General features: G+C 33.6%; 1 protein-coding gene across 1 annotated transcript in view; it reads right to left on the reverse strand.

The window, feature by feature from the left end:
- usp33 (ubiquitin specific peptidase 33) overlaps positions 1-12621 on the reverse strand; it is a 30000-nt gene that overhangs the window by 13724 nt on the left and 3655 nt on the right. The window contains exons 2-9 of the mRNA XM_087810620.1: positions 12497-12582; positions 11838-11891; positions 11699-11761; positions 8393-8542; positions 8198-8306; positions 7876-7945; positions 5279-5392; positions 5129-5207 (exon numbers count right to left, since the gene is read on the reverse strand). Coding sequence (XP_087666746.1) covers positions 5129-5207; positions 5279-5392; positions 7876-7945; positions 8198-8306; positions 8393-8542; positions 11699-11761; positions 11838-11891; positions 12497-12571 — 714 coding nt within the window. The 5' untranslated portion in view covers positions 12572-12582. The remainder of the gene's footprint in view (positions 1-5128; positions 5208-5278; positions 5393-7875; positions 7946-8197; positions 8307-8392; positions 8543-11698; positions 11762-11837; positions 11892-12496; positions 12583-12621) is intronic.

The raw sequence follows: 12621 nt of genomic DNA on the forward strand, positions 1-12621 counted from the left end.
ACATTTTTAATCATTTAATTATTTTTTATATTGAAAGGTTGTATTTGGTCTTTTATAGTTAAAGTTACATAATATTTTACATATAGTTTGATATTGAAAATATCGGACTAAGAACCAGTGTGTTATTTTTGTTTCTTCTTCTTCTTAATTTCTGTCTAAAATAATCAAATAAAAATAAAAGGGGGGATTATTTTTTCTAATTATTCTTCATTTTGCGTTTTTGTTTTAATTCCTGTCAAAGTTGTTGTTTGTATGTAGTTAAATAATGCTCCTCATCATAATAAGTAACAGTAATAAAACATTTGCCTTGTGTGACCTAATCCTCCTGTTTACTAGAGTGTGTGTAACTTTGGCCTTTTTTCCATCATTTCTCCAAATTCTTCTGCAGTTGAATCTTGTGTTTTTCTCGCTGAGCAAACAGTTTTTGATTCAAGACACACTTATGGGAGCAGAAGGAGCCAAAAGCAGCTTCTCTTCTCAACACTATTATGTGGGTCGATATCTCAATTAACATCTATTCATATTCCTGCCGAGTCGCGAGTCGACTGCACTGCGCTGGCGCTCGTTTAACGGATCAACGGGAGAAGAGTTTGGCTCTGGAAACACGAGGGTTTCCGACTCGAGTCCGACTCACTCGGACCAGTGGACGCGATGGTTCTGCCCGAGAGGACGAGTTTTTAAAGCGGTTATAAATACACGATCGCCGGCTTTTTAACGTTTCTCCGAACAAACGCTCGTCTCGAAAGGACCCGGAATGTTGTCGTACAAATTCCGAACCTGAGCGGCTGGTGTTGCGAGACAAATGGATATTTCTGCAAAATCCTTAAAACCCAACATCGGCTCAGATGTTAAAAAGGAAGAACAGAAGCAGAACTTGCAATGAAACGCTGACGTCGGCAAGTTTGAAACATTTATAACAGACGTGAGAGAATAAAAGATGAATCTACGGCAGCTTCTGAAACATAACGGTGACAATGATGGAACTTTTTTATTGAAATCTTGTTGGAATTTAATTGTTTTGTTTTTTTTAATAATTGGAAAATCAATAATTAGAAGTTAAATAATTTAATATTTTTAAAAGAATGTTCTCATCTTTACACAGAAATTAATACATTTTTCAAATAATCGTTTCATTAAATTGGAAAATCAATAATTAGAAGTTAATTAATGTAATATTTAAAAGAATGTTCTCATCTTTACACAGAAATTAATACATTTTTCAAATAATAGTTTCATTAAATTGGAAAATCAATAATTAGAAGTTAATTAATGTAATATTTTTAAAAGAATGTTCTCATCTTTACACAGAAATGAATACATTTTTCAAATAATCGTTTCATTAAATTGGAAAATCAATAATTAGAAGTTAATTAATGTAAAAATTTTTAAAAGAATGTTCTCATCTTTACACAGAAATTAATACATTTTTCAAATAATCGTTTCATTAAATTGGAAAATCAATATTTAGAAGTTAATTAATGTAATATTTTTAAAAGAATGTTCTCATCTTTACACAGAAATTAATACATTTTTCAAATAATCGTTTCATTAAATTGGAAAATCAATAATTAGAAGTAAATTAATGTAATATTTTTAAAATAATGTTCTCATCTTTACACAGAAATGAATACATTTTTCAAATAATCGTTTCATTAAATTGGAAAATCAATAATTAGAAGTTAATTAATGTAATATTTTTAAAAGAATGTTCTTATCTTTACACAGAAATTAATACATTTTTCAAATAATCGTTTCATTAAATTGGAAAATCAATAATTAGAAGTTAAATAATGTAATATTTTTTAAAATAATGTTCTCATCTTTACACAGAAATTAATACATTTTTCAAATAATCGTTTCATTAAATTGGAAAATCAATAATTAGAAGTTAATTAATGTAATATTTTTTAAAAGAATGTTCTCATCTTTACACAGAAATGAATACATTTTTCAAATAATCGTTTCATTAAATTGGAAAATCAATAATTAGAAGTTAAATAATGTAATATTTTTTAAAAGAATGTTCTCATCTTTACACAGAAATGAATACATTTTTCAAATAATCGTTTCATTAAATTGGAAAATCAATAATTAGAAGTTAATTAATGTAATATTTAAAAGAATGTTCTCATCTTTACACAGAAATGAATACATTTTTCAAATAATCGTTTCATTAAATTGGAAAATCAATAATTAGAAGTTAATTAATGTAATATTTTTAAAAGAATGTTCTCATCTTTACACAGAAATTAATACATTTTTCAAATAATCGTTTCATTAAATTGGAAAATCAATAATTAGAAGTTAAATAATGTAATATTTTTAAAAGAATGTTCTCATCTTTACACAGAAATTAATACATTTTTCAAATAATCGTTTTTTTAAATTGGAAAATCAATAATTAGAAGTTAATTAATGTAATATTTTTAAAATAATGTTCTCATCTTTACACAGAAATGAATACATTTTTCAAATAATCGTTTCATTAAATTGGAAAATCAATAATTAGAAGTTAATTAATGTAATATTTTTAAAAGAATGTTCTCATCTTTACACAGAAATTAATACATTTTTCAAATAATCGTTTCATTAAATTGGAAAATCAATAATTAGAAGTTAATTAATGTAATATTTTTAAAAGAATGTTCTCATCTTTACACAGAAACTAATACATTTTTCAAATAATCGTTTCATTAAATTGGAAAATCAATAATTAGAAGTTAAATAATGTAATATTTTTTAAAAGAATGTTCTTATCTTTACACAGAAATTAATACATTTTTCAAATAATCTTTCATTAAATTGGAAAATCAATAATTAGAAGTTAATTAATGTAATATTTTTAAAAGAATGTTCTCATCTTTACACAGAAATTAATACATTTTTCAAATAATCGTTTCATTAAATTTGAAAATCAATAATTAGAAGTTAATTAATGTAATATTTTTAAAAGAATGTTCTTATCTTTACACAGAAATGAAAACATTTTTCAAATAATCGTTTCATTAAATTGGAAAATCAATAATTAGAAGTTAATTAATGTAATATTTTTAAAAGAATGTTCTCATCTTTACACAGAAATTAATACATTTTTCAAATAATCGTTTCATTAAATTGGAAAATCAATAATTAGAAGTAAATTAATGTAATATTTTTAAAATAATGTTCTCATCTTTACACAGAAATGAATACATTTTTCAAATAATCGTTTCATTAAATTGGAAAATCAATAATTAGAAGTTAATTAATGTAATATTTTTAAAAGAATGTTCTTATCTTTACACAGAAATTAATACATTTTTCAAATAATCGTTTCATTAAATTGGAAAATCAATAATTAGAAGTTAAATAATGTAATATTTTTTAAAATAATGTTCTCATCTTTACACAGAAATTAATACATTTTTCAAATAATCGTTTCATTAAATTGGAAAATCAATAATTAGAAGTTAATTAATGTAATATTTTTTAAAAGAATGTTCTCATCTTTACACAGAAATGAATACATTTTTCAAATAATCGTTTCATTAAATTGGAAAATCAATAATTAGAAGTTAAATAATGTAATATTTTTTAAAAGAATGTTCTCATCTTTACACAGAAATGAATACATTTTTCAAATAATCGTTTCATTAAATTGGAAAATCAATAATTAGAAGTTAATTAATGTAATATTTAAAAGAATGTTCTCATCTTTACACAGAAATGAATACATTTTTCAAATAATCGTTTCATTAAATTGGAAAATCAATAATTAGAAGTTAATTAATGTAATATTTTTAAAAGAATGTTCTCATCTTTACACAGAAATTAATACATTTTTCAAATAATCGTTTCATTAAATTGGAAAATCAATAATTAGAAGTTAAATAATGTAATATTTTTAAAAGAATGTTCTCATCTTTACACAGAAATTAATACATTTTTCAAATAATCGTTTTTTTAAATTGGAAAATCAATAATTAGAAGTTAATTAATGTAATATTTTTAAAATAATGTTCTCATCTTTACACAGAAATGAATACATTTTTCAAATAATCGTTTCATTAAATTGGAAAATCAATAATTAGAAGTTAATTAATGTAATATTTTTAAAAGAATGTTCTCATCTTTACACAGAAATTAATACATTTTTCAAATAATCGTTTCATTAAATTGGAAAATCAATAATTAGAAGTTAATTAATGTAATATTTTTAAAAGAATGTTCTCATCTTTACACAGAAACTAATACATTTTTCAAATAATCGTTTCATTAAATTGGAAAATCAATAATTAGAAGTTAAATAATGTAATATTTTTTAAAAGAATGTTCTTATCTTTACACAGAAATTAATACATTTTTCAAATAATCTTTCATTAAATTGGAAAATCAATAATTAGAAGTTAATTAATGTAATATTTTTAAAAGAATGTTCTCATCTTTACACAGAAATTAATACATTTTTCAAATAATCGTTTCATTAAATTTGAAAATCAATAATTAGAAGTTAATTAATGTAATATTTTTAAAAGAATGTTCTTATCTTTACACAGAAATGAAAACATTTTTCAAATAATCGTTTCATTAAATTGGAAAATCAATAATTAGAAGTTAATTAATGTAATATTTTTAAAAGAATGTTCTCATCTTTACACAGAAATTAATACATTTTTCAAATAATCGTTTTTAAAATGAAAATCTAAATCCAATATACAAATTATTGAATTTAATCACGAGTTAAAATAAGATTCAACGTTTAAATAATGAAATGAGTCAACTCAATTAAAAAAAAATGTAAATTCAATGCTAAAAAAAACCAAATCTCAATAGTAAAATGAGAAGTTTCAACACCTGAAATGTTGATTTTAACCACTTAATATTCTGATTGCACTGATATAAATCCATTGGTTTGGTCAATATTTGAAAGGATAACATTAATAAAATAAACAAAACTATATTTAAATTAACATGTGCCTGTTATCACTTCTTATGAACAACTTTCTTTCAAATGCGAGGTGAAAAGCAGGAGCGGAAGCAGAACTTGCAATAAAACGCTGAGGTCGGCAAGTTTGAAAGTTTAAGATAAAAGCATCTACAGCAGCTTCTTGAAACCGATCATTAACAGGATCTCAGAGAAGGAACTCACGTGTTGGGAGTATCCTCTGAACATGGGGTTGATGGTCTTCACTCCCTCAAACACGCTGGTGGGAACCACATAGGAAGGTCTGTGATGGGGGGAAAAAAACAGATTTTTAGATTCTGGACTATCGTGAGAAAACAGCTCAGAGAAAATCACCTGTTTTTGTGCCAGAGGTCCGACACCAGCTTCTGGTAGGTTTTGCAGAGAGCCGGCCTCTTGTCCGTTTTCACCAGAGCGCCGCACTCCAGGAAGAACTGGGTCAGGGGTGGACTGCACAGAAGACACTCTTCATTGACTTCATACTCAAAACATGTTAAAGAGAGAAAGCCAATAGAATCCAGTACAACATGAAAACACCCAAATGGGATGAATAAATAAAAGGGGAGTCCTTTAAGAAAAAGACTATATTCAGAGGGAGCGTGAAATAGGATTCCAAATTACAAACCGGGTCAGAAAGAGTTCAACTCAATCCTTTTTACAGTTTTCTAGATGCTTTTATAACGAAGAAATTGACAGGGTTCAGAGAAACCAGCCAGGAGTTCACTAGGAAGGAATTTGGAGAAAGTAGAAAAATAATTTAAGCATTACGTGTTTCGCGGCTCGGACCAGAGAAAAGTTCTTGTCGGATGGTGAAGTGGGCAGAACTCTTAACAAGACACGCACAAGTTACGTCTCTGAAGTGGCTCCTTACTTTCACAGCCCAGTGACTCGGTTCTTCTCACTCCAGGATCTCATTTAGATTGCAAATCATGACCCACATCCCAGTCCGTTATAATTCCGAGCTTCGACTCACGCGCAGAAGAAAACAGAAAACAAAGATCTATCAGAGCTAATTGGGAAAAAAAAACAACATCATTGCTCGGACAGAAACTGTTTAGCAAGTCAATAAATGGGGGGAAGAGGAGGAGGAGACGGGACAGATGGAGAGAGAGGGATAATGTTTACTTGTAACCGAGGAGCCTACAGGGAACTCGTGAGGCCATTCGAGTCTTCTCAAATGCTGCACTGCAGCAGTTTGCACCCAAAGACACTTCCTCTGCTGAAGCCTCATAATGTCTGTCTGAGTAAAACACTTTTGCTTTGGTTTGTGCTTCAGATGATGACCACGCCTACGCTGTGTCTCAAATCAAATACTTCTCTTAGTGCACTAGAGGTTAGTATGCAGCAGGATAGTGTACGTACTAACTAGTAACTAATTCTCCACAGATAGTACGTCTCAAATCAAACTCTGCTGCTACACACTAACAGGAAATGACACGACAGCTTCTTCTTCTAGTACTTTTTAAACGATGATTTCGACCAGCTGTAGGAACACTATCGCCACCTGCTGGCAGCACGTTTTGCAAGTTTTGGATCCAGATATACGAGAAACGAAAAATATGACATGCAAAAACTTACATGGGTATAAAGATGAAATATTAACAGAGCTCGTGGCGCTCTCAACGTTTTCTCTTGCCGCCTCCATTTGAGTGGAAGTTACGGAACTTTCGTTTATGCCAAGGTCACTAAGATGGAGCCGTTTAGAGTAGTAAGTGTACATCGATACGTACTCAGTTTTATGGGTGTTTTAGTGACAATTTAGTGTGTATGGAGCACTTCATTTCACATACTAAGAATTGAGACGCACTTATGCACTAAAAAAAAATACTAAATTCAAGTACGCAAGTATGTTATTTGAGACGCGGCTCTGATCTCAACTTGTACTCTTCATCTAAACAAGACGTCCTTTAAATACGACATTGTGTTTAGCTAGTATTCAGAAGCACTAGCTCCACTCCGAGTCTCCACAGGATGACAGCCCGATGACTCAGCGGGCTGTTGAAACAGCGACCAGCTGCCAAAGAGAAATCCCTTATAGCTGAAAGCAGGATCATAATACACACCGTATTATGATATGATATGTATCACAATACGATATATTGCAATACTGTAGAAACAAGTATATATGTGTAGTATTGTCGAGTACTTGACTCTGGTGTTGCAGAATTTACAGACCACATGACTCTTGACGAGGTCGTAACTGCTTTCATTAGTTTTGAAACCAAAACATCAGCTTTAAAAACTGCAGAAGTCACTGTATCCTCTCATCCTCAGTCATCACTGGGATATTACGGTATTTAATCATTCTTTTAGCTGTGGAGACGTAAAGGACTACTGCCATCTAGCGGCCAGGAAGTGTAATTACCAATTATAAATGAATCAATCGCTTACACACTGTTGAATACTGATACAGTACTGTGAAAATCTATCACTACTAGTATCAACACAGCAACAAGCACAAGTATATGATGTTCGAAATCAAATCCAAAACGATAAGCTTCAGTTAGCGATGTTGTTTGAAACTTAGAAGGGTCACTCACTTACACGGCTGTGAAAAATATTCCATCAATTATGGGACCACTTATTATTCACGTAGTTAATTTATTTTTATTTAAATGTAAATCTTTCTGTTTTCCTGTTGTTGTTTTTTGTGTATTTTTTGTTTTAACAGGATATTATTTTTCATATGGGTTTGTGAAAAGTGTTTGTCTGTGCTTTGTTTACCACAGAGTAACATGATTAAAAGTAAAAGTAAACAAAAAGATGGTTCTTGATGAAAAATGATGCTCGTCTTATGGACACACTCGTCCCTTTTGGAAACATCCCAGGATGCATTGCAAGGCTAAGGGGGTTGACTAATTAATTTTTTTTTAAAGGGTAGTGAAACACATGCCATACGAGCGAGCGCCACAGAGAACATTGGGAGACGTTACCAGTTGGACAGCGCCTGCAGGGCAGCGTTCATGTAGCAGGTGTTGCCGATGTTCTTCAGGCCCGTCAGACCTGAGAGTCCAACACAGAAAAAGAAAACGTTCAAATCAAACGACTCTGACGATGAACCACCCACACGCCGCTGCTGGTGTTTTTGTTGTTGACGATGAGGTTGTTTGTGTCGGACCACAGCCGTTATCTTTCCACCTCTGCTCTCGTGACGCAACACCAGTTGTAAAAATGCAAACAATGCTCAAGTTCAAGTCAGGGGAAGGCGGAGATGGTTACATATTCACCAAATTATTGATATTTTTTTGTGCCGACCTCGGGCCCGCAGGTCGTCCTCCTCCTCCGTCTCCATGTCCAGGTCCTCGCTGTTGCTGTGAGGCGGCATCCTGAGCGAGGTGGGGCTCCCCGGGCACTTGTTGTTGTTCTGAAGATCAAAACAAACGTCGTATCGGAGACACACGTGCCGCCCGATCACGGGACTGATACGGATCTTCGGATAAGAGATCGTACCTGAGCGGCATTCTGCGGCGAAGGCTGCGGTCGGCTGTTGAGGTGCGGCGAGTGAGGGCCCAGTTTGCGCTCCAGGAAAACCTCTTTGCTGCACGCGTAGCACCAAACCCGCAGCGTGGTCAGGTTCACCGTCAGGTTATGATGCGTATCCTGTCAAGAGATTTGAGAATCTATTTTTAAATAAACCCTGAAAAAATGCTCAAACAAACTGCACCCATGTTTAAATACGTTTGTAATTGAATAATACTTTTTTTTTTTGTTTTTACAGAAATGTTTTTCATTTCAACAAAATTAAGAAAATGCTATTTAAAAGTTGTCATAAAATGTATCCCACTACTATTTACATAGCTCGCCTCATTGATACAAACACTAAATGTAAATTCCGTCAAAGTGAACATGAACATTTTCAGTATTTGTTTTTTAATTGTTCCAAAACGAAAAAAATACTGTATGACAACAGTTAACAACAACCCTTACAGAGCTAGCACGACAACAGTTAGCAACAAGCCCTATAAAGCTAGCCTGAAAACAGTTAACAACAACCCTTATTGAGGTAGCATGACAACAGTTAGCAACAACACTTATAGAGCTAGCATAACAACAGTTAGCAACCACCCTTTTAGAGCTAGCATGACAACAATTAACAACAACCCTTATAGAGCTAGCATGACAACAAATAACAACAACACTTATAGAGCTAGCATAACAAAAGTTAGCAACCACCCTTTTAGAGCTAGCATGACAACAGTTAGCAACAACCCTTATAGAGGTAGCATAACAAGGTTAATAACAACACTTATAGAGCTAGAATAACAACAGTTAGCAACGACCCTTTTAAAGGTAGCATGACAACAATTAACAAAAACCCTTATAGAGCTAGCATAACAACAGTTAGCAACAACCCTTTTAGAGCTAGCATGACAACAACAACAACCCTTATAGAGCTAGCATGACAACAACAACAACCCTTATAGAGCTAGCATGACAACAACAACAACCCTTATAGAGCTAGCATGACAACAATTAACCCTTATAGAGCTAGCCTGACAACAGTTAGCAACAACACGAATAGAGCTAGCATGACAACAGTTCACAACAACCCTTATAGAGCTAGCATGACAACAGTTAAAAACAACACTTATAGAGCTAGCATGACAACAGTTCACAACAACCCCTATAGAGCTAGCATGACAACAGTTAGCAACAACCCTTAAAGAGCTAGCATGACAACAGTTAGCATCAACCCTTATAGAGCTAGCATGACAACGGTTAACAACAATCCTTATAGAGCTAGCATGACAACAGTTAACAACAACCCTTTTAGCACTATTTTTGCATTATCATCAGTAAATAAGTCACACACAAATCTAACTTTCAAAAACAGAGTTTGGTCACCCCTAAGATAACGCAAGGATAAATTAAAAATTTTAAATTATTGTGGTAATCACCTTCACCCCGTTATATTTGTATTTTCTTGTTTATATTTTTTACTAATCTTTTGGAAGAAAAAAAACATGGACGTGACTGCTTGAAAGTAAGTTGTGCATTTGAAAAATAAAAATAAATAAAAATGTAAATAAAAAATACTGTTACAAATATTAATAACCTTCAAGGGTTGATCTTGTTGGGATTTGAAAGCTAAAATGCAGAAGTTCTGAGACAAATTTCGGGCCAGAAGGTTTGAACAGACGGGAGATTAAATGGAGGTGCAAAAAAAAAGAAAAAAGCCCCTTCATTGTTAACTCGTAACGTTCGCATTAAAAGTGATAAATGAGGAACATAAACAGCTCAAACATTTAGAATAAATCCAGAGAATGTATGAAAAGCCCTCGATCGTTGGCGTGACATTAATTGTCACTAATGGACTCGAGAAAAACAACGGAGGGCGTGGCAGGACCGGTGCCAACAAAAGAAGAGGCGCCAGGTTCTGGCATCACAGGAGCGACACGTCATGTCCACTGGGGAGCGAACGTGAGCAGAAGCTGCAATATTTATCAGTGCCGCATTAGTGTCGGAGAGATGCCCGGCTGGCAGAGGGTGACGATCGGACCGGGCCGGTGGAACCACGGCGTCTGAATCATTCATGAGGCGGAGCAGGTGGAGCATTAATAACAACGAGGCCGCATTAGACGCTGTGTGGCAAACTGATAAAAGCGTTTTGTTTTATGAAAAATGTAACCACCGGCAGCTCGGTTCTAAACACCAAAACGTTTGTGCGTTTTTTGTGATCAACGCCGCGCCTGTTCACGCCAGAATAAATCCTCGTCGCCTCAAGCAAGGATCTGGATAAACACAACAACTCCAGGTTCTGATAGAAGCATTGATCAGGTTCCTGAGTCGCAAAGGGAAACAAAAACCGCAGAGATGGACATCTTTAAATGCATCATTCAAACCGTTGTCGCGAAAAGAATGACAGAGTCGCCAGAAAGTGTTTCTACACTCAATGCAATTGGATTAAAAAAACAGCCAATTACAAACAACTAACATCAGATACTTGTTCAAACTCGTCACTGCTGCTCATCAAATGACAATATAAACCTGCTTTAATCTCCTCAAAAAATTAATTAATAAAAATAAATGAAAAATGGTGCTTTTTATTAAAAAAACACTTTTTTTTCTCAAGACATTGACTTTATATAGTTTTTTGCGACTATAAAAGTCACAATAAATAAGGTTTGAGTGACCGAAAGACAAGGTTTAGGAAATAAATTCAGATTTTCTTTAATCAGATAAATTACGTTTTATTTTGAGCACGAAACGTCTCCGTTTTAACCCCTAGAACTGTTCAAAGTTCGAGGTCAATCTCTAGAGTATCTTCTAAAGCTGCTAAATCTTCCAGAGCAACATCTTGGGATCCTTAATGTGTCGCCCACTAAAGGGAACAGCGGACGTTGAGAGCGAAGAAACGATCTCTTCCAGTCATGCTACGATCCAAGAGATCGGGTGACGCCTTAATCGTTTCTTTGTCGTGACAAAATGAACACAAATCTTTTGTGAGTTTGGAAAGAATCCTCCAGAGCAGCCAGGACGGGCCGATACCGTCACCATGGAGCCGACACTACACATGAATCCCCTCCATCCCTCCGACGCCGGGCATTAAATAATGAATGATGAGCTGCTGATATTGCACTCAACCTTTTCTCTTCTTTTTTTGTGACACTAGAGCACCTTAAAAAACCTGGCAGATCTGCAAGTGCAGGGACTTCATGATGCTGAATAATGGAGAAGTCGGAGCTTCATTCACTGGTGAGGAAAATATTTGGCAAAACTATCCGAATCCAGACTTCGTGTCGCGGGTTTTCTCACCTGCGAGTGGCCGGTGCTGTGGTCGGCGTGGGACTCGCCGCATCCCACGTACGAACAGCCGTTCTACAGAGAGACGTTTGTTTAGACGGTGAGTCAAAAAGAAAAGTCAACGTATCAAGAGAGATCGTCGGCGCGTTACCTCCAGACATGCCCAGAGATTCGGTCCTCCGACTTTACAGTCCTGACACTGGCCCTAGAAAGATGCAAACACCAAAAAAACAACACATTAGTCACATAAATAAACAATAGATTCGATACTTTTCTTTTAAAAGTATATATGAATTTAAAAAATGTCAATAACCAAGCTGTGTGACCTTATAAAGTGTCAAAATTGAAAGCTGAACATAACTTGTGGAGCATATGACTTAAAGGAGTATCTTTTTATGTGTTCTTTTGGGTTGAATTAGCTTCATTAACTTAAAAAAGTGATATTATATATTTATATTACACATATTGTGTGCTAAAGGGTGTTAAATACTGTGTTTTTCTTGTTCCAAATGTGTTCATTATTTCCAACTAAATGAGAATCAATAACAAAATGTTTCAATAAAATACATACATACACTTATATAAATGAAATTATTCATGCATTATCAGCTTGTTTTTTGGACTGTGGGAGGAAACCAGAGTTCCCAGAGACATGAACCTACATTGAGAAATAAACTGTAGCTTATTTATAACCTTATTCTGAATAAAGATTTACGTCTTATCATCTAAAAAAAAGCTCAGGTTAGATCCTTCAAAACACACTTTCCGTCTTAGGATCTAAAGATGTTGTTTAAAAGCCTAGTCGCTCACATGAGATTTCTGAATGAGTTCCTCCTTGGTGATCTCGCCCACACAGTCCAGGTGGGGGCAGTCGCAGCTGGTCATCTCTCTCGAGTCTGGGAGAGAGAAGAGGAAGCAGGTCACTGACCGCGACA

This window comes from Callionymus lyra, chromosome 16, assembly GCF_982586985.1.
Source record: "Callionymus lyra chromosome 16, fCalLyr1.hap1.1, whole genome shotgun sequence".
Classification (NCBI taxonomy): domain Eukaryota; kingdom Metazoa; phylum Chordata; class Actinopteri; order Syngnathiformes; family Callionymidae; genus Callionymus; species Callionymus lyra.